The sequence below is a fragment of the Macrotis lagotis genome, chromosome 8, assembly GCF_037893015.1.
Source record: "Macrotis lagotis isolate mMagLag1 chromosome 8, bilby.v1.9.chrom.fasta, whole genome shotgun sequence".
In the NCBI taxonomy this organism is placed as follows: Eukaryota; Metazoa; Chordata; class Mammalia; order Peramelemorphia; family Peramelidae; genus Macrotis; species Macrotis lagotis.
Genome location: NC_133665.1, coordinates 102434193 through 102454682, shown reverse-complemented (window position 1 = coordinate 102454682; position 20490 = coordinate 102434193). Strand labels below are relative to the sequence as shown.

At 41.8% G+C, this 20490-nt stretch overlaps 1 protein-coding gene across 22 annotated transcripts in view; it reads right to left on the bottom strand.

The window, feature by feature from the left end:
• The window catches only part of OBSCN (obscurin, cytoskeletal calmodulin and titin-interacting RhoGEF), a 342539-nt gene that overhangs the window by 241837 nt on the left and 80212 nt on the right, over window positions 1-20490 (bottom strand). For all 22 annotated transcript variants that reach the window (XM_074197796.1, XM_074197800.1, XM_074197799.1 and 19 more), the window contains 13 exons: window positions 18604-18879; window positions 17648-17923; window positions 17030-17296; window positions 15199-15468; window positions 12186-12452; window positions 10254-10520; window positions 9575-9687; window positions 8147-8300; window positions 6354-6515; window positions 4630-4734; window positions 3641-3907; window positions 2761-3030; window positions 782-1048 (listed from right to left, as the gene is read on the bottom strand). In XM_074197796.1, coding sequence (XP_074053897.1) covers window positions 782-1048; window positions 2761-3030; window positions 3641-3907; window positions 4630-4734; window positions 6354-6515; window positions 8147-8300; window positions 9575-9687; window positions 10254-10520; window positions 12186-12452; window positions 15199-15468; window positions 17030-17296; window positions 17648-17923; window positions 18604-18879 — 2961 coding nt within the window. The remainder of the gene's footprint in view (window positions 1-781; window positions 1049-2760; window positions 3031-3640; window positions 3908-4629; window positions 4735-6353; window positions 6516-8146; window positions 8301-9574; window positions 9688-10253; window positions 10521-12185; window positions 12453-15198; window positions 15469-17029; window positions 17297-17647; window positions 17924-18603; window positions 18880-20490) is intronic.

Here is a 20490-nt window from a genome sequence, read left to right as displayed (position 1 = left end):
AAATATACAAAGACTACCAGAGTCTAACCTCCATCACCTTTTTCAGAGAAAGGGACTAGAAATCATTCTAAAAATCAAGTCCAGAAGCCTCTTGACACCCGGCCAAGAGGCAGTGGACTATAGGTGTGAAATGAGGTATACATTTACAGATAAGAGTAAGTGCTAAAGCAAACCTAATTGTCACAATGAAGAGTTCTATTGAGTGTGGGATGGGGAAAAGGAGAGCCACTGAAAAATAAAATGGAAGAAAAAAAGAAAAGAAAATCCATCAACAAAATATCTTAAAATTAAGATTTTTTTAAAAAGCTAGGAATCTAGTAGCTCAAGGAGCAAGAACACATAGAACCTCATTAAAAAACAATTTGGACAAAAACCCTTGGGTGCTTCAAGTCACACTTTGTTTAATGCAAAGAATCAGCAACTCAAGGCAGGAGTGGAGAGAGGGTGACTCCACCCTGGGCTTAAGGCAATGAGCAGTCATGAGCCTGGGCAAATGACTTTGGAGGATGCTGGCAAATAGTTCTTCAGACTGTGGTAGGACTCTACCAGTCTGGTCTATAATCAAGGATGTGAGCAAAAGTCTTGTGCTTTCCACATACAGATACTGTACAATTAAGCAAGGACATCAGCACAGATCAGATGGCCACCCTGCTCCTGATTTCAGGATGACAGATATGAGAAATGGTAAAGATAATTCAATTTCTCTGCCAAACTTCTCAGGTAGAACAGGATAGAGGGTCAAGCCCATTCCCTGTGCTCCTGCCCCCACCAAGTACCATACCTTCCACAGTGACTGTGGCACTACTGTCAGCATTGCCAGCCTGGCATCGGTAGACACCGGCATCATTAGGTGTGAGCTTCAGGATCCGCAGCTCTGCCATGTGATTCTCCAGCTTCATCTTGTATTTCTCAGAGGGTTCAAGAGGGGTGTCACCCTTGTACCATTGTACTGCCTTAGGAGCAGGCTTGAAATCACAAGAGAGAACCACAGATTGCTTCTCCCGGCCAGTTTTGTCCTCCATCTTCCGAATCAGTAGCACAGGGATATCTGAAAGACAAACCATCTTAGAAATGAAGATGGCTTAGTGACCAATAGCCCAGACCTTAGTGTCTACCTCCCTTTCTGATAATGGGGGAAGAGATCCACCTAGACAATTGTGACAAATCATTGAACCTTTTGGTTCCCCATCTGTAATGCAATGTGCTACTCTTTCTATGCCTCCATTGTCATTCTCAAACTCTCCTTGGGACCCAAAGGTGATTCTGCATTCCTGAAAATTATGCCAGAGGAACAAACATACTAGATAGTTCTTGCCAAAAGGCAAAAGTTTTGCCTATAGGCCTGGTGATGGATTGTGGATTTGCATTCTGAGAATCAATCTAGCTCAATAAATGTTCTAATGGTTGTCACTAGCAAATTCATAAGGCAGAGGGTCTCAGTTCTAAAGATGGGGGAGGTCCTTCAGAGGTCCCTCAGAGCCCATTCCCTATGTTTCATGTGAGGAATCTGAGATCCAGGGAATTCAAGTGTTTTCCCTTACACAGAGGCAATATTTGTTTCCAGACCCCCCTCATTCTAAAAAATTCTAAAACAAGCTGTCAGGGAGAGGGAATTATTTTGACTAGAGAACATCATAAAGACTTTGGATCCAGATGGGAAGAGCCTCACACTGAAGATACCAACTTGAAGTACTCATTTTTTAGAAAGATAATGCCCCAGTCTGACTCTTAGTGAAGAGGTCAGGCATGGTCACAGGTAGGAAACAGTTTTTGTTTGTTTATTTGAATTGATATTGTAGTTGTTGTATTGAAAGCTAACTAAACCAGAAAGGAAATTAATCCGGGGGCTTTGGTCTCATTAGAACACATGGAGCTAACAATTCCTTCCTCTGTGGGTCTCAAAATAGAGAATCAGGCTATAGCAAGAGGAGAGGGAAAGTGTTCTAACTGAGGGGAGTTAAAGAGAAAAGTTCAGAGGCCAGTGCCATCCCTAATTATGCATCCATTCATCTCTGTCCATCTAAGACCTACTCATGTTCTGATGCAAATGTCTGGGTTCAAGTCTGGCTGCTTACAAAGTTATGTGACCCATCCTTAGGTCACTTCACTTTATGAGCCTCTTTTTTCTCATCTACAAAATTAAGAGGTTGAAATAAACACTCTCTACAGTCCCTTCAGTGAAAATGCCTGAAGTCAGGGGATGGAGTGTTACATCTGAAGAATAGAAAGGACACCAGTGTTTCTGAATCACAAAGTGTGTGGGAGGATGTGTGGAGGAGGAAAAGGTATAAGACTGGATGGGTAGGAAAGGGTCAGATTATAGAGAGATTTTGGAAGATTTTTATATTTGATCCTGGAGTTAATAAAGAACCACTGAAGTTTATTCAATAAGTAGGGTGATATGTGTTTTAGGAAGATCAATCAGTTTGACAGCTGTGTGGAGGACGAACTGGAGTAGACAGAGACCTAAAGCAGGGAGAATATGATTGCTGACCTGGAATGAATCTATGTATTGGTCTATCCTCAGACCTTAGAAAAAGATATTTTCTATACTGTAGAAACCCAATGTGAGAGTGTTTTGACATTCATGGTCTGCTCCTGAAGAGGAAAAGAATAGGGACAGGACTCTGGTTCAAAAGCTATAAACTCCAAGAAGTCCCTTCTCTTCAAGTCCTTGAATGGAGTGACAGCTAAGGCAGTTACTGTGGTATTATAATCAACCTGCAGATCATGGGACACAGGAGGAGTCAAAGGAGTTACCTGAAACAATGAGCTGAGCTGTGGATTTGGATTTGCCAATAGTGAAGTGCACAGGGCCTGTCATGGTGGAGCAGGTGCGGTGGAGGGTCAGGCGGTGGACTGTCTCCATTTGTTCAATGGTCACATCTCGACTAGTCTGCAGCACCGTTTTACCCAACAGCCACTTGGGGGGACGGACAGATGGTATGGAGGTCTCACACTCAAACCAGGCTGGAGCCGGTTCCATCACTTCCATGTCTTTGAGGTTCCGTACAATGGTAATCGATTGTTCTTCAGGGGACAAAAAAAGAGAGAAGTCAAACTTTATTTTCTCTGGACAAGCAAGTTTTCCATCTTCCCAAAGTTAATATTAAGAAACAAGGCTGGCTTTGCCTATAAATGAGACAAATGGTCACCCACTTAGGTACTGCCCTTTTCCTTATACAAAAACCCCTCCCCAAACTACCACAGTGCTTGAAATTTCACCCTTAGAGATTCATTCCTTTAGGTTAGTTCTGCTAACTGTAGACATCTTCTTTGAGGGTATAAATATTAAATTATTAGCAGTCATGAACACTTCAATGTAAATAATTCAATCAGGTTAGTGTGAATTAGGTGAGAACACTGTACTAAGAAAATAATAAGTTTTGTTGGAGGTTGGTGGGGAAGGGGGGGAAGATGTAAAATTGTGCACATCAGGTACTAAAGATGTGGTCTGAGTGTTAGAAGTAGTTGAGAAGGCTCTGAAAGAGGGAAAACAGAGAGGAAAGAAAGACTCAGAAGAACCACTCCCCTGGCCTGGCTTGGAAAGCCTCCCTATTTATTACCTAAAGACCCAAAGTTCAAGAGGAAAATCTCTCCCCCACCCCTGCGAACTGAGCCCACTATTTTCCCCTAGTACCTTCTACAAGGAAATGTGCGCTGGTTTTAGCATCGCCAGCATCACAGGTGTAAGTATCCTCATCCTCTGGTTGAGCATCTTTGATGATGAGCTTCCGATAGATGCCATCACTGACCATCTCATATTTGGGCCCAGCATGAAGCTCCACATCCTTCTTGAACCATCGCACCTGGGCACTAGCCCTGGAAACTTGGCATTCTAGCACTCCCCGATGCTTCTCCATAGCAATTTTGTCCCTCAGCGGGCGTACGATCACCACTGGCAGTTCTATGGATGGGGAAGGGAGAAGAGGGGAAGAGTCCCCAAAGGTTCATAAAGGTCCTCATTTCTCCAGTGGATGCAAAACATCCCCTTTCCTTCTTCCTCCAATGGACACAGATCATCACATTTCCTTATTTCTCTTTCTTCATTCTGCCACTATGGCAAAAAAAAACCCAAACTTTTTCTACCTACTTTTCTATCTGCCCTTATACTATCTCCCCCTTCATCTCCTTGTGGTTGGGCAATTAGCTTGGGAGGTAAATTTGTCCATTCATCAATAACCTGTGATTCTATGTGTGAAAACTCTCTCTACTGGCACAGATTGTAACTTATCTATAACTTAAAAGCATTGCTTTGCTTGATTTTGTATATTTATTATTATTTTGTATTCTTTTTTATGAGTCCAGGAAGTAGGAGGTAGAAAAAAACATTTTTGTTCACTGAAAATTATGTGTAGTCTTAGAGCTGCCCAATGTTTGGGGACTTTAAGTAACTTGATATAGGAACATCTAAAGTTTTCTTGAGTTTTCTTGAATCCAATGCCACTTGAGCATCTCCATTCTGCTTGGCTACTTTCACTACTTTAAGATGGGGATGGGTTTCTTTCACTTCTCCATATGTAGTATAACACTATTTTAATCTGGGCATAAGTTCTTTTTTGGAGTGACATAGCTTCCCCTTGTAATCTGTAATACTGGTCCACTCTCTTCCTTGATCCCACTCCTTACCTTTCACTCTGAGTTGAGCTCGAGATTCTGCATTCTCAGCCACAAATTTGATCTCCGCTGCATCTTCTACCATGACTTTCCGATAGAGTAAGCTGTAGGTCTTTCCTGGAGAGGAAGATTATGTTAACACACAGAATAGCCCCTGGTAGTTTCCTGCTGCCTCAGCTCAGAGATGTGATACGCCAACATATAAAATTCTGAACAAAAGACTCCATATGACTAGCAACCTGTTTGTTGCACCTAGGATCTGGATACTGGCCCAGAAAAGTTGAGTTAAGTTGGAAATTCAATTCATAAGCAAATTTAGTGGCACCTTTGTTCATTATTTTGCCATGAAGTCCCTTATGAGATAATAGCCAAATTGACAGAGTATTAAGGTCATGGGCTCTAGGAAATTTACAGCTTAATATTTTATTGAATCCAGTCAAGCTCATAAAAGTAGATCCCTGTCTCTATGAAGAAAGGGCTTAATAACTTCACTAAGTCAGCCATGGAGTAGATCAGACTCCATTTCACTCCCTCTTCTCTTTCCTTCACTTCCACAGCAATTATAATATTCAAAGTTCTCCAAGAGTAGATCTGGAGTGGAAGTAATAGATACCTTGCTTCTTCTTTTCCTATCCCCATCCCTGCTATCCACTCAATCACTAGTCTGAAAAATAAGGAAAACTGGCATAATTTCGCTGACACAAATCAGAAATGGAATCTTTTTTGTTTAAAAAGATGAAGATGGAAAATGTCTTTTTTCTCCCTTTCTTTACTCAAAACCCATCAATGGCTCCCCAGGTCCCACTGAACAAAGTCTGAATCCTGGTCTTCCAGGTCCTCCATAACCTGGTACCTCTCTTCCTCTAAACTGACCATTAGCCACCCAAAACTCCCACAACATTTCACCTATGCAAACTTTTGTTCATTATATTTCCCATGTCTCAAATGCCCACTTGCATTTCCACCTATTGAAATCCTTTAAGATCTACCTCAGGGACCACCTCCTCCAGGAAGCTGTCATTGTATTGCCCTATGGATACCACAACTACCCTCTACCTCTTTACCTGCCCCTAGAAATGATCTAATCTGCTAAGAGTGCTCACAGCCCATTGTCATGTTCTACATTTGATTATAATGGTTGTGTGTGTGTATTTGTGTGTGTGTGATGTGTCTTATGTGTCTTATGTGCCTTATGTCCCCAGTTAGAGTGTGAACTTTTTGACAGTAGGTCTGGTTTCTGTTTCTCCTTCCACATCCAGCACATGCCTTGGACAAATATAAGCTCTTCATAAATGTTAGTGCTTCATACTTCTACATATTTCTCCACTGACTCGGCTGTCTTCTCACCCTGATACAAAATAGTGCTCATCTCCCATTGGTGAGAGCCAGGAAGCACTACAGGATAGGGTCAGTTCAAATTCTTCAAAAGAGTATAGGATTCCTCTTCCTTGGATTAGTCTCTTATCCTTCCCCAGAGTCTGCCATTAGCCCAGTGTTGTGGGAATTTGGGGGGGGGGGGTTCTGAGCTAATAATATTCCTACCTTAGTTCTAGGAACCCTTGTACAAAAAAGAATGGCTATGGAGCTGGATATTATGAGAAAGTCACTCTTCTCTCCTCAGGTACAAGCTGAAGAATGCTGAGATTGGCCACAGATCCCCCTTTTAGTTTCTCTAGTTTCCCATCCCTTCTCCTCCAAACCTGCCTGCCTACTTCATGCCCCCAACTTTTGCCTACCTTCCTGGCGCATCCTGATGTTGTCCCCAGGTCGGATCTTGCCGTCATTCTTGTACCATTGGGTCTGCACTTCATCATGGGAGATCTGGCAGGTGAAGGTTGCACTCTCCTTCTCCATCACCTCCACATCCTCCAGGGGTTTTACAATCTGTATATTCCTGCCTGGAAGGAGAGCAGAGGGGTACAGGGATGCTGAATTTCAGAGAGGAAAAGGCCTTTAGAACCAAGAATGTCAGAAATTGCAGGATCTCTGAACATGTTGTCAGAAGTGATAAGGCACCTTAGAACATAGGGTATCAGAAATGGTAGGCGGACCTTGGAACACAATTATCAGAAATGGCTGGGACTTTAGAACACAGAATATGAGAGATAGAAAGAATCTTGTAACAAAAAGGCCACAGCTGGAAGAAACCTCAGAAAACAGAATGCCTTGGCCAGAAGGGACCTTAGAACATAGAAAACTGGAGCTGAAAAGGACTTTGAAACACAGAATGTCAGAGCTGGAAGGGACCTTAGAAGTCTTCTAATCTGTTTATGTGAGGAACTGAAGATCCACTTTTCTCTCCCTCTCCTTGAACCTAGACTCCCCATGCTTTTTCTTGACCACATGACCCCTCTGTTCTTCCTCCCTTGAAGACAATGTCAGCATGGCTCCAGCCTAAAAGGGCTATTGCTGATGCTAGAGCCAGAAACAGAGGGAAAGCATAATGCTCAGACCTCTAGAATTCAGCAACACACCTGTGACCACATATCTAGTTTAGCTTAAGCCCTTCTTACATGTGGTTTGCTTTTGCAAGATTGGATACCTTTGTGTTCTGCCCCCCAGCAAACAATCCTCAGGATACTGGTTGTTTTGATCCATTTCTCCTCAGGCATTAACAATCCTTTTCCCTTTGATGTTTTTTTTTAATTGCTGAAAAGGCACTTTGTCCCCAGGGAGGGTATGGATGTTCCTCATCCCAAGATAACATCCTCAATTCTCCTTCCTTTATCTGCCTTCTCCTTCCATCTTCTTTCCTTCCTGCCTCTTTTTACCCAACCTCTTTACTTCTTCCTTCTCTTTGCTCCTCTATCCCCTTTCACCTCTATGATTCTTTTTGCAATGATGCTCTAGTTCCAGCAAAGTTTTTTTGTTGAATTCTCTTAATTTATATTTGTAGCATGAGGATTCCTTGTCTGTTAAGTTATAAAATGCAGCAAGCTTCTGATATATAATGCTAGCCACCTAGTTGTAACTTTTTAGGTATTCAAATAAATGCTAAATTTTTGCAACTGGCAATCATCTGTTTACAGATGACTTATATTGCTTATATCATTTTATTGCATAATCTGCATTAATTATATCTGGGCTCCTTAAAGATATCTTTTGTTTAATTTCTGGTGGCAATGATCTGATTGAAAATTGCTATCATAAACCATCTCCATTTCCATAAGTAAATCTGTATGACACTACCATTTGTTATTATTGCTATAATAATTATTATTCATTTTTAAAATTTTAAAGCTTTTGGCATGGCAGTGAGGTAAAGTGACTTGACTAAGGTCACACAGTTAGGTAATTATTAAGTGCCTGAGGCCGGATTTGCACTCAGGCTCCAGAACCAGTACTCTATGCCTCCTAGCTGCTCCAATAATTATTATTCATAAAAAAAAACCAATATTTCTATAGCACTTTCCTCACAACAACCCTAGGAGGATGGGTTGTTTAAGTTCTCCTATCTGTATTTTGCAGATGAAAAAACTGAAGTTCAGAAAGAAGTGGTTTACTCCAAGTCACACACCCAGAACCTTACCTTGTACTTGCAGTGTGGCTGAAGTCTTGGCATCACCAGCATCACATACATAGGTACCTTGGTCTCCAGACTCACACTTGTGGATGATAAGACTCCTCTTGGTCCCCTGGGAAACAATTCCCAGTGCTTTCCCTGCTCGAAGCACAATTCCATCCTGGAGGATGGATAAGCATCAAAATTAGACCAAGGAGCCATTAGGACACTAACATGCCAAAACAGTCAGGATTCCCTCTCCAGCCCCACCAATGACCCTTCTTCTTTTGGGCTGCTTCCCACATTTCTGAAACTAATCCTTCTTCTTCCATTCCTAACCAACATTATTTTCAGTATTATTCCTTCCCTTTGTGCTCAGGGCTGGCCCTCATCCCCATAATCAGCCTTTCCCATGGACTCACACAATTCTAGAGTTAGAAGAGAACTCAGGACCTATTAGACCAACTCATACACAATAAAGAGTCCTTGGCAATCAATGGTCACTCAGATTTGGCTTAAAGCCCCCCCAGTGAGAGGCAACTCACTAACTCCAGAATCTGCCCATTTCAGTAGAAAGTAACCTCCTTGAGGACAGACTCTATTTCAAAAGTCTCGTCTTTGTTTCCCAGAGTAATAGATGATGTGTGTTCTGAATAAATGCTTATTGAATTAAACTGAATGTTGCTTAATTATTAGTTGTTAAAAATTTTATACCTATGCTAGATTTGCTTCTTCGCAATGTCGGTGTCAATTCATAAATATTTATTAAGTGGCTACTATGTGAGAAGCCCTAGAAATACAAAGACAAAACTGAAATGGGTCTTGCCCTCAAGGAACATTCTACTGAAGAAGCTTACATTCTCCCTGACTGCTACCTATTTCTCCTAGTTCTGCCCTCTGGCTCAAAGCAGAACAAGAACACTCCAAGTCCAGCCTCTGTGCACCTTCCCATATTTCTTTGCCACCAAACATGTAGTATATACTAATAATAATGACAACAACAACAACAACAATAATAATAATGGAAGAAGTTGATGTAGGGAATAGAGCACTGGACATGGAATCAGGAAGACCCTAGTTCAAATCCAACCTCAGACATTACTTGTATTACCCTCAGTCTCAGTTTCCTCCACTGTAACATGAGGATAATTCAGGATTGTTGTGAGAATGAAATAACAGGTACAGTTCTTTGCAAAATTTAAAGTATAATATAAATACTAGCTATTATGATGATGATCACTTATATAATGTAAATGCAAAGACGATTAAAAGGGAGATGAAGTAACTGAAAATCTAATGAAGATGGACAGGATCAATGCCAGGAAGAAAAGAAGGTAAAGGCAGTCCAGAGCTGAGAAGGTGGCCTGAGTCACTTGGAGAGAGAGAGATGTGGTCAATGAATGTCAGGGATTGAGGGGGAGTGGTGGAAGAAATAGGTCCAGGGATAAAGGGTACCTTCAACCATTTGACATCATGGTTCTCCCGGGATAATTCACACTCCAAAATGACCTTCTCCTTCTCTGTAGCTACAATGTCCTGCAAAGGATGGCTGAACTTCACAGGAAGCTCTGAAATATAGGAAGAGGAAGAATTGATTGTTAGATAGACACTTTCACCCCATTCTACCCTAAAGAAGTGGGGAAATGGTGCTAATTAAAGGGGCTAATGGTGCTTGACCCTATATAATTGAATTTCCCTACTCAACTGATTTCAAAACTTTAGAAAAGTCATATAAACTGGGCCAGCTAGGTGGCACAGTGGATAAAGCACCAGCCCTGGAGTCAGGAGTACCTGGGTTCAAATCCAGTCTCAGACACTTAATAATTACCTAGCTGTGTGGCCTTGGACAAACCACTTAACCCCATTGCCTTGCAAAAAAAAAAAAGTCATATAAACCATACTTGCCCCGATTTATTTTAATCCATAAAATGGAGCAGGGGGAAATCACTTAAAAATTTTCTATTGTTCACCAGAAAAATAAATATGAGGATACCTTTCCCCAGGCTATGAAAATATGACTATAGGCTATAGTGTAGACACACTCTTCCACTACAGTCCTACTGCAGGCTGGATGTATGAACAATTCCCCTTCACTACTACCTTCCTCCAAAACCAAGACCAAAGATGACCATACCAGTGACAGTGAGTCTTGCAGATGTGTGGACCCCTTCTGCCTTGAAGGCTATGAGTCCAGCATCCTCCAGGCCCAGGGAGGACAGAGTCAGCTTGTGAATCACACCCTGTGCTGTGATAGAGCAGTTCTGCTGAGATTTGAGTTTCAGGCCATCTCGGGTCCAGGTGCCTTCCACATCACTGTGCGAGAGTTCCACCTCCAAGGACACCATTCCCTGTTCCTGCACCTCTATGGCCTGCAGGCCCCGTACCAACCGGATCTGGCGCACTACATGGAAAGGGAGAGGGAGAAAGAACTAAGATAGACCAAGCATCACTAGGAGAATTCCATGAGAAAAAAAAATGGCTCTTCAGAATTTTCAAATGAGCTAGATATGTAACTTGTCTATCCTTGGAAGTCAAACAGATGAACATTGCAAAAGTTTGAATGGAAGAAATTATAACCAGTTTGGGGATAGATGGCTGGGGGAAGCCATAATATTGAGAAATAACTGGGGGGGATCCAAAGGGACCAAAAAAAAAAGAACCAAAAGTATTAAAGAGAGCTTTCATCTAAAAGTAATAGTCAGGGCAATGTGGTACTTCTAGGATGGAAACAGTTGGGAGACCTGGCTTGTTGTGGGAGAAAGTTACAAGGAGCTTGTTATAACTTATAATTAATAATATCTATTATAATAAATATAACTATAATATCTAAAATTTATAATTGTAATATAAAATTTCAGTTTGTTAAAGGAAAGATTTCCTAACAATTAAAGCTATGTAAAAGTGGAATGGTCAGCCTTGAGAGATAATGATTCTCTCCTCATTAGAGGTCTTTGGATAAAAGTTTGATAACTATGTGATGGGGTGTCATCTTGGGGGTTCTTCTCATGTATGAGTTAGATGGATGCTAAGATCTCTTGCAACTCTTAAGAACCTGTGATGTGGAGGACATTCAGTGTTCTCATAGGAAAGCTGAGGTCTAGAATAGAAGCCAGGGGGTTAAAGGACAATATTTAGACAGGACTCTTGGGTGCAGCAGCCACAACACTGAATTTTTAAAAACTGAACTAAGTCTCCATGAAAGCAGCATATCATCATAGATAAAGTATCAGAGAAATCTGGTGTGGCAGAAACCCACCCCTGCCACATACTAGCTGTTGTCTGCCTATAGATCAGTCGCTTCACTTCTCAGGGCAACTCTCCAAGACTTTAAGTTACAGACAAGGTGCCAGTCTTCCTCAGTGGAGGAAGATCCTAACCAAAAGTTCATGCCAATTAAACAATAAGAAATTGCAGCCCTACAACCTCATGTCATGAAGTGATAGGATGTACTGCAAAAGAACGGGACACATATTTGAATGCTGGAATTCTCCTACTTTGAAAAATCTCCCTATATCCCCTGAGCTTATAGCGCATGTGTTGTAGGACTGCAGAGAACTTAGAGCAATATGGTACTTCTAGGATGGAAACAGTTGGGAGAACTGGCCTATTATGAGAGAAAGTCTACTCTTTTTTTTTCTTAAGTGGGGAAAGTGAAGAGGGACCCTGAGCACATATGGAGAAAGGAGTATGGTTAGAATGCTCAAATATTTCATAAGCCACTTCATCCTGCCAATATTTCCATGGTGTTCTTTCTGACTGTTCTAACATCCCTGGATTTAGATCATTACCATGGATTTCTTCCTTATCTTCCTTGGTTATGGAGCAAGGCTGACTTGTCCTACCCCATCCTCTTGGTTGGACCCTTTATCCCCAGGATGCTCCTTTCCTCTAGGGTCATAACAATCACCACATCACCCAGAGAAATATTACTCAGATGGTAGAAATGAAACAGAGTCCACTGTTACCAGTCAAGAACTAATGACAGAGACCATAGCCCCATTTTGTTGTCCTACTCCACACACAGACCCATCATGTAGCCTTCCTCCCCCAAATTAATCTCACTTACTCTCGACATTGAGCTTAGCCTGTGTCTTATCATCTGGTGTCTCGCAGCCGAAAAATCCCCGGTCAGAGAAGCTCACATTCTTAAGGAAAAGGCTGTGGTGAGTGCCTTCAGCCCGGATCTCCACGTTCTCACTGGACACCAAGGCTGCACTGTTCCGAGTCCATCTCACAGAAGAACAAGGCTTGGTCAGTTCCACTTCTAACGTCACTGAGCTCTTCTCTTCCACTGTCATTGGCTCCAGCTTCCTCTTGAACAGTACTGGAGCCTCTGGGGGGGGTGAGAAAAGTAAAAAATGTCAAGTGAGCAGCACCCAAGAGGTCATCTCAAGAGTCCCCCTGACTCCAAGGGGGCTGGACACACAAGAGGAGAAATGATTTAGAATTGGACATAACTTTTGAGATCATTTAGTCCAACCATCTCAGTTTAATGGATAAGAAAACTTGAGTCTCAAAATAAGAAAAGGATGTTCTATGGTATATATATTTCCTTTTTTTTTTTTTTAGATTTTTCAAGGCAATGGGGTTAAGTGGCTTGCTCAAGACCACATGGCTAGGTAATTATCAAGTGTCTGAGGTTGGATTTGAACTCAGGTACTCCTGACTCCAAGGCCAGTGCTCTATCCACTGCGCCACCTAGCTGCCCCCTGTATGGTATATATTTCTTAAATAGACCCCGTGTTTTGTGTGTGTGTGTGTGTGTGTGTGTGTGTGTGTGTGTGTGTGTGTTTTAAATATACCCCTTCTGAAGATGGGCTACTCCTAAGTATCTCTGTTTTGATATGTACAATGCCATCCATATTAAAGTTCTCAGCCCATTACAACTATCATACTGTATTGGTCCTCTCAACTGGTCTCTCTGCCTCTAAGTTCCTACCCTTTAATCCATTTTGCAACTGAGATTATATTTCTTGTTCAAAAATTAAATTTATTTTTTTCCAATTACATGTAAAGATGTTTTTCAACATTGATCTTTTTGGTTAAGATTTTGAGTTCCACATTTTTCTAGCTCCCTCCCCATGACAGCAAATCAGCTGATATAGATTAGATATATACAGTCATGTTTAATACATTTCCATCTTAGTTATACTGTGAAAGAAGAATCAGAACAAAAGAGAAAAAACCATGGAAAAGGAAAAAAAGATAAAACAAATTTTAAAAAGTGAAAATATTATGTTTTGGTCTGCATTCAGAAGCCATAGTTTTTTCTCTGGATGTGGATGACATTTTCCATTACAAATCCTTTAGAACTGACCTTGATCATTGAACTGCTGAGAAGAGCAGTGCCATAATTGATCATCACAATATTGATATTAATGTATACATTGTATAAGATCATATTTCTAATTGCTTTGCACAGTGTGTGGTACACTGTAGGTGCTTAATGATTTCCCTCCCTCCTTCCCTGCAAATGTTTCCAAGTACCTAATGTGCAATTCTGATCACATCAATCCCATCTTCAACATACTTGGCTCCCCACTGCATCCAGGTTGCTTAGCCTGGTATTCAAGGAAGGCCCTCTACATGGGGTCCTAATGGAAATGTCCCCACTTCTTTGATCCTCCTCTATTGAATACTCAAACCCTCTTATGTGTTCTATTTGGGTTGATTTCTGATTGACATATGCAGATAAGCCTGGGGTGGGGGTGGGGGTTAACTCCTCTATTTGCATAAACTCAAACCTTATTCCAGAGGAAAAAATAACTGGACCCTTTTCCCTGCTTCATTCTCCAAGTCACCATCAGGCAGAAGCCTTCCCTAGACAGGTCTTGGTTAGACAAGTATTACAAATATACCCCAGGAAGGGGACAAGATGTAACCCCTGAGTAGTCACATTTACAAGAGTCCTCATGTATCCTCCCAGTAGTGTTTGTTTTGATATCTTTAAGTTATAGATAGGGAAGTTTCCAGCTACAGCTAACCAATCTCAACCTTGTTTCTATGACCAAGTAGTCATCCACCCAAGTCATCCTCTGCTCTTCCACCCTACCTATGCCTCAACAGACCATGTCTGGGGGACTAAATTACCATTTTTAGAACTCCCATCCTTGGGCCAAGTTGGTCTCATTGGTTAATGAGCTACTACAAATTCTCATGGCCCACTATTCCTAGAGAATTCCAGCCATGCTTCATACTCAAGTCAATTTTCAACCTCCCCACTCTGCTTTCTGTCTAAACTCGAAAAATCAATAAAAATGAATATTGAGTGTATCAATCCACTCCCCTAAGGCTCTACTCAACATCCCAGTGACTTCTCAAACCAAAACCCCCTTCCCTGGCCACCATTCCCTTACACATATTCCCTAGCTGGAATATAAGCTCATTGAGGGCAAGGACTAGGTTTCTTTCTATATTCTCATACTCAATGTGTAGCACAGAGTTAGTTGGTCCATAGTGAATGCTTAATAAAATTTTTTCATTCATTCTCTTCCTACTTTGAATCAGAAGAAAATTATTATGGTGCCCTACCAAACTGTCAGCCTAAGTAAGTCAGGATTTATTGGACTTTTCAATCCACTAGATAAAGTCTTCAAAGGCCTAGAGTATTCTCCATGCTATGAGGGAATAACAACAAAAGACTGAGTTCAGTTTGAGAACCACTTCCTCCATGAGGTCTTTCTCTGGATTCCCCCACCTATTTGTGTCTTTTTTATCCTCCGAAACTTACTTATATTGACTGTGTAAATAATTTTGTGCATATTTATATTTGTCACCTTCAATGGTATATAATTTCTGTGAGCACATGGACTTCACATAATAGGTATTTAATTATTTATTTTTAAGTTGGTGAATTAAATATATTAAAAAGTCTAGCTCAAATCTATCTCTCCCTATGTCCTGATTGGGTCACCATACCCAATCTTAGACTGATTTGACTAGATCAGCTTGCCAAGCAGGGAAGAGAGACTTAATTGCTAGCAGCATTGGTTTGGTTTCTAAATCAGCCTCCAAAGAGAGCTTTCATTGATAAGAGTAGCAGCATCTGCATCTAGACCAAGCCACATACAGTCTCTCACCTCGGACTCTGAGGTTGGCCGTTGTGGTGACCCCTTCGGCCTCAGCCGTGATCTGACCAGCATCCTCAAGGGTCAAGGCGGTGATGACAAGATTGTGGGTAGCATCACTCTGAGAGATGACATATTTAGCTCCAGGCTCCAAATTCACACCATTTCTACTCCAGACTACAACAGCACTGCTGGGGGCAACCACACACTGGAAGGTGGCCTCACAGCCCTCTTCAGAGACTACACTGCTCAGACCTGATGTGAACTTGACCATTCGGGGAACTGAGGAAATAGAAAACCTTTTGTGAGGTCCAAAGAGTGAAGGTCATCATTTAATCTCCTTGCAACATGCTACTTCCAGACTAATAAGATGAGTACTAGTGACTTCCCTCTGAACAGGGAAATCTCCAAACTGCTCTTTCTCTTGCCCAAATAGGTGTCTTAGTATGGAAAGTAGAATGGATTTAGAATCAGAGAATCTGGTTCCAGTATTTACTAGCCAAGTAACCATGGGCAAATCCACTAACTTCTTTTTCTCATATATAAAGTGAGAGGATTGTATGGGATGAAGTCTGTGTCCCATGACCCAACCCAAATGACTGTACCCTGATTCTGTCTTTGCATGATACAGGGGAGGGACACAAAGAAGAAAACTCAATCCAAATCACTGTACCCTGGTTCTGTCTTTGTATGATATAGGGGAGGAATATAAAGAAGAAAAGCAGTATGCTAAGTGGTTAGATCCTTGGGGCCAAAAGCTCCAATCCATTCTTGGAACTGCGCTTCTGACACTTATTTACTGCGTGATCCTGAGGAAAATCACTGCAACTTTTGGAGCTTGTAATTTCTTCTGTAAACTGAAGACAAAAATCCCTGTACTACTCATTTCTCACAAGGCTGTCGTAAGGTAAGGGCTTTGTAGACCTTTAAGCACTAAGTAAATGGGAATTATTATCTACACATCCTGAGTCTCTGCATCATTCTGACATCATAACCGTCATAAGAGTCAATTGTTGTATGATGTGCTTGATATAAGCAGTAAAAATTGAGAAAGTTGAGCTTTGCTGCCTTAGCCTGCTCCTTCAACCTACAACAATAACACTTGTATAATAAGATACTGGCAGGCCAACACACACACACACACACACACACACACACACACACACACACACAAAACACACACACACACACACACACACACACACACACACACAGACACTTTATAGTTTCATAGGACCGACAGCAGAGGAAATTGAGGCCCAGAGAATGGAAATAATTCTCCCAATATATAAAGGAGCCAAGACTGAATCAAGGTACCCTAGATCCAAATCTGAGACTCCTTTCACTCTTTTTTCACATACTTTTTCCACTCATCATTTAAGTGGAAGAGAGTGACCAAGGTGAGAAGGCAACCAGCTCCAATGTCTTGAAAGTCTCTGTGAAGAATGTTGAAACCCCAGGGTAATATGTATGTAGTATTAGCTGCCAAGGACAGAACGGGTGTTGAACCTCAACCTAAACACGGGTTGGTATTTAGGTGCACTGAGTAAATTTCTTTTAATTCTCATGATTCCCCTGGCAGATGGAGCCAAAGTCATGAGAATTCTCCTGACATTTCAGCATACATTGAGCTTCGAGTCACCCCTGGAGCTGGTAACTTTTGCCTTCCATTTCTGCAATGTCATCCAAAATTATTTCTTAAATACTTACTGTCTATTGATTATTGCCTATGACATGATTAGGACAATCTCACAAATATCATACATAGAGCCATGGGTCCCAAGTAATCTTATAGATGCATGTTCATTCATGACCACACACACACACCAAACAGCCCCCATACCAATAGCTTTGAGCCAAGTGGTGGTCTTGTCATTGCGACTCTCACAGCAGTACTCCCCTTCGTCCTCAGCTCTTAGTCCCACGATGGTGAGTGTGCGCCGAGGTCCATCTGCTGACATCTGGAATCGCTTGCCAGGACGAATCTCCCTCCCACCACAGTACCAAACTACATCACCCAATTCCTGGCTCAGCTCACAGGACAGCACCACTGTCTTTCCAACCTCTCCATTCACTGGTTCCAGGTTTCGAGCAAACTTCACAGGGACCTCTATGGACAAGTAGGAGAGAGGGCATGAGGTGACAGTGGATCTGTGTACTAAACAGAGATTGGAGAACCAATTTCCTCTAGATCCCTTATAAGTAATCCCCTTGGTATGTAGTAGAATGGAATGAATATTAAACATTGCCTTCATTCAGGACTCTCTTTCCATGTTAAGAGTTTGCCATTTTACTTGTTTTTATCCTTAAAGTGGCATCTGATTGATTGGTTCATCAGGGAAATTGACTTCTTGTAAATAAAATTTTAGAATAACAAAAAAAAGTAACCCCCTAATCTTCTACCCACCCCCTACCAGGGAAGGCTCAAGTAGCATCCCCCTCTCTGGCTTGCCCAACTCACCTTCTACCTGAACAGTGAAGTCTTGCTTCTCCTTATTGGCCCAGCAGGTATAGATGGCAGTGTCTTGGGTCTGAGCACCATACACAGTGAGGGTATGGATAGTTCCTTCACTTGAAAACTGATAGCGCTTGCTGCGTCTGATCTCCAGTCCATCCTTAAGCCATGTGACAGTGGCTGTGGCTGAAGTGACTGTTGCTGACAGAATGATGTCCTCATGCTCCCTCACCATCAGTGGCTCCCTCTTGGCAGGTTTCTCAGGTGCCTTTGTTTCTGGTTCTAGTTGGGGAAGAGAAAGTACCAAAGGCTAGATGAGAAATCACACCCACACCACTTCTTTGGCAAGTTAAACATCCACAACTCCTCTTCCTCTGTTTCCGGGTTTGAAGTCTGACTTTAAATCCAACCCTCACATTTTATGGATGAGGAAACTGAGACCTAATGAGATTAAGTGGCTTGCCTGTGGCCATACAGGTAATAAATATCTGAGATAGGATTTGAACCTAGGTCTTCAGAGCCCTTGCTCCTGTTGCTGGGCTACAGTTTCTACCCTGCCCTCTAGTCTCTGAACTGACTCTGACATTATTGGGCAAATGGTATTAGCACTGGGAATCAGGCCAATTTAGGAAAAATTTCAGGAGACCCTCCTGTTAGACCTTAGTTTAACATTAGGAAACTCATTATTGATGAGTCCATCAGTGAAATTGTTCTTTAAATTTGAGGCATATTTTTGGTTCCATAATCACTATAGATGCTTTCTTCCCAGAAGCTGAATCAATAGATGCCAAGAAGCCTTATCTTCCAGTGCTCAGGGTCAGAGACTGTGGTCTCTTGTCAAGGCTGGGGATTATAGAAGCAAATGCCCTCCACTTCTCACTCACAGCCTCCCTAAGGATGCAGGTCATTCATCCCCAAGTTCTTTAGTCCAGGACCCCACACTGAGCAACTCTGGAACTGACCTTTAATGTCCACGTGGAAGGTGACCTTCTGACTCCCCGCCTCACAGGTGTACTCCCCAGCATCTGCCTTTCCTACTTGCTGTACCACCAACTGCCGGCTCTGGCCCTTGGCCTCCACGTGCACCATCTGGCTGGAGCTCAGTTTCTTCCCATCCTTGTACCAGGTCACCTCTGTCTGGGCCTGGGCAACCTCACAGGTCAGAGTGGCACTGCCACCAGCCATGGCCTCCACCTTGTTCTGAGTTTGCTGCTCCTTGGCAAACATCATTACAGACTCTGATGGAATGAATATAAAGGAAAAGTGTGATTGGGGGGGAGGGAGAAATTCTTTAAGGAAGTCTTCCTTCTCTAAATTCTTACTTTCATAACCTTTCTATACCTATCCTGAAGGTCTGCAGTCCAGTTCATATGGTCATTGGGTGACTGGAGCAGGAAATGAAATATTCCTGGCATATACATATAAATGTGTATATGTATGTATTTATAAATATATATGTATATGTATCCAGTCCCTACTTGACCACCTATCCTTTTTAATGTACAGGAAGCATAACACTGTCTATGAGGCTGCTAGGTTACACTCTACTTACTAGTTGACCTTGCCCTTAAAAAAAGTCCTTTCTCTTCTCTGGATTTCAGTGTTCTGATATGTTAAATCAGATCATAGATTTAGAACTGGAAGGAACCTTTGTCCAACTTCTCCATTTCTCAGATAAAGAGACTAAGGTTCAGAAAGGTTAGGAGATCTGCCCAAGTGCACAGTCAGAAAGCTTTGCTTCCACTGTCACATATGCTTCATGGGACTCCTTTTAAGTAACACTATTATGTGACATATATGCAACACCTCTAAGTTTACAAAGTACCTTAGACATACTAACTCTCTGAAGCCTCACAAGAATGGTATGAGGTCAACACCAGAGGTATATTTATTTCCCAGGAGGGCTGTCCTAGATGAACTCTCAGCTCCCTCCTGCCTCTAATCTCTTCTCCAAGCCACCTCCTCAATGAAGCCTTCCCTGTGTACCCTAGTCTACACTGATATCTCCTTCCTCTCATCTTCCATGGCCCTGATCTCTCCTTTGGCATTGGGAGGCAATACAGCAGAGTAAAAGTGTTAAGATTCAAAGTCAAGAGACTTGGGTTGACATTTGGCCTACAAAGCTTCATAGCTATATGACTGTGGGCAAGTCACCCAACTCTCTAGGTTTCAGATTCCCCATCTCTTAAGTGGGTATAATAATAAACCCTTCCCTATCTAACTCAAGGACTATCAGGAGGATTAAAATAAAACTGTACATATGAAAATGGTCTGATTATTAAGTCTGATAGAGATATAGAGGTAGAGATTGGCCTTGGGATTTCCCTGATACAGACAATGAAGAATATCCCCCTGCAATGTATTGGGCTGTCTGGGGCACTGAGAAGTTATACAACTTTCTCAGGGTCACAAAGGACATTTAGTATGTGTATTCAAAGTCTTCCTTGAAATCCAAAGTCTTCCTGTAAATACATTATACTACAATATATATTATAAGAGATTATGATTTTTTGGTCATCTGTTACATGTGATACACTCAAAATTAAAACATTATTTTTAATCTGCTAATTTCAATCTGTAGCACAATTTATTGTTTAGTCATTTTTCAGTTGAGTCTGATTCTTCATGACCCCATGGGGGGGTTTTCTGGTCAAAATACTAGAGTGGTCTTCCATTTCCTTCTCCATAGAATTTGACTATTGACTTAACACTAACTACATCAACCACTTAGAGAACGATTGTTGCTAAATGGTGAGGTCAACTGACAAGAGAATTTGTCTCTTTTGTCTTTAGTGAGTGCCCCAATTAACCCAATTGCAGGATTAACAGAATTGCTATTAATGAAGCCT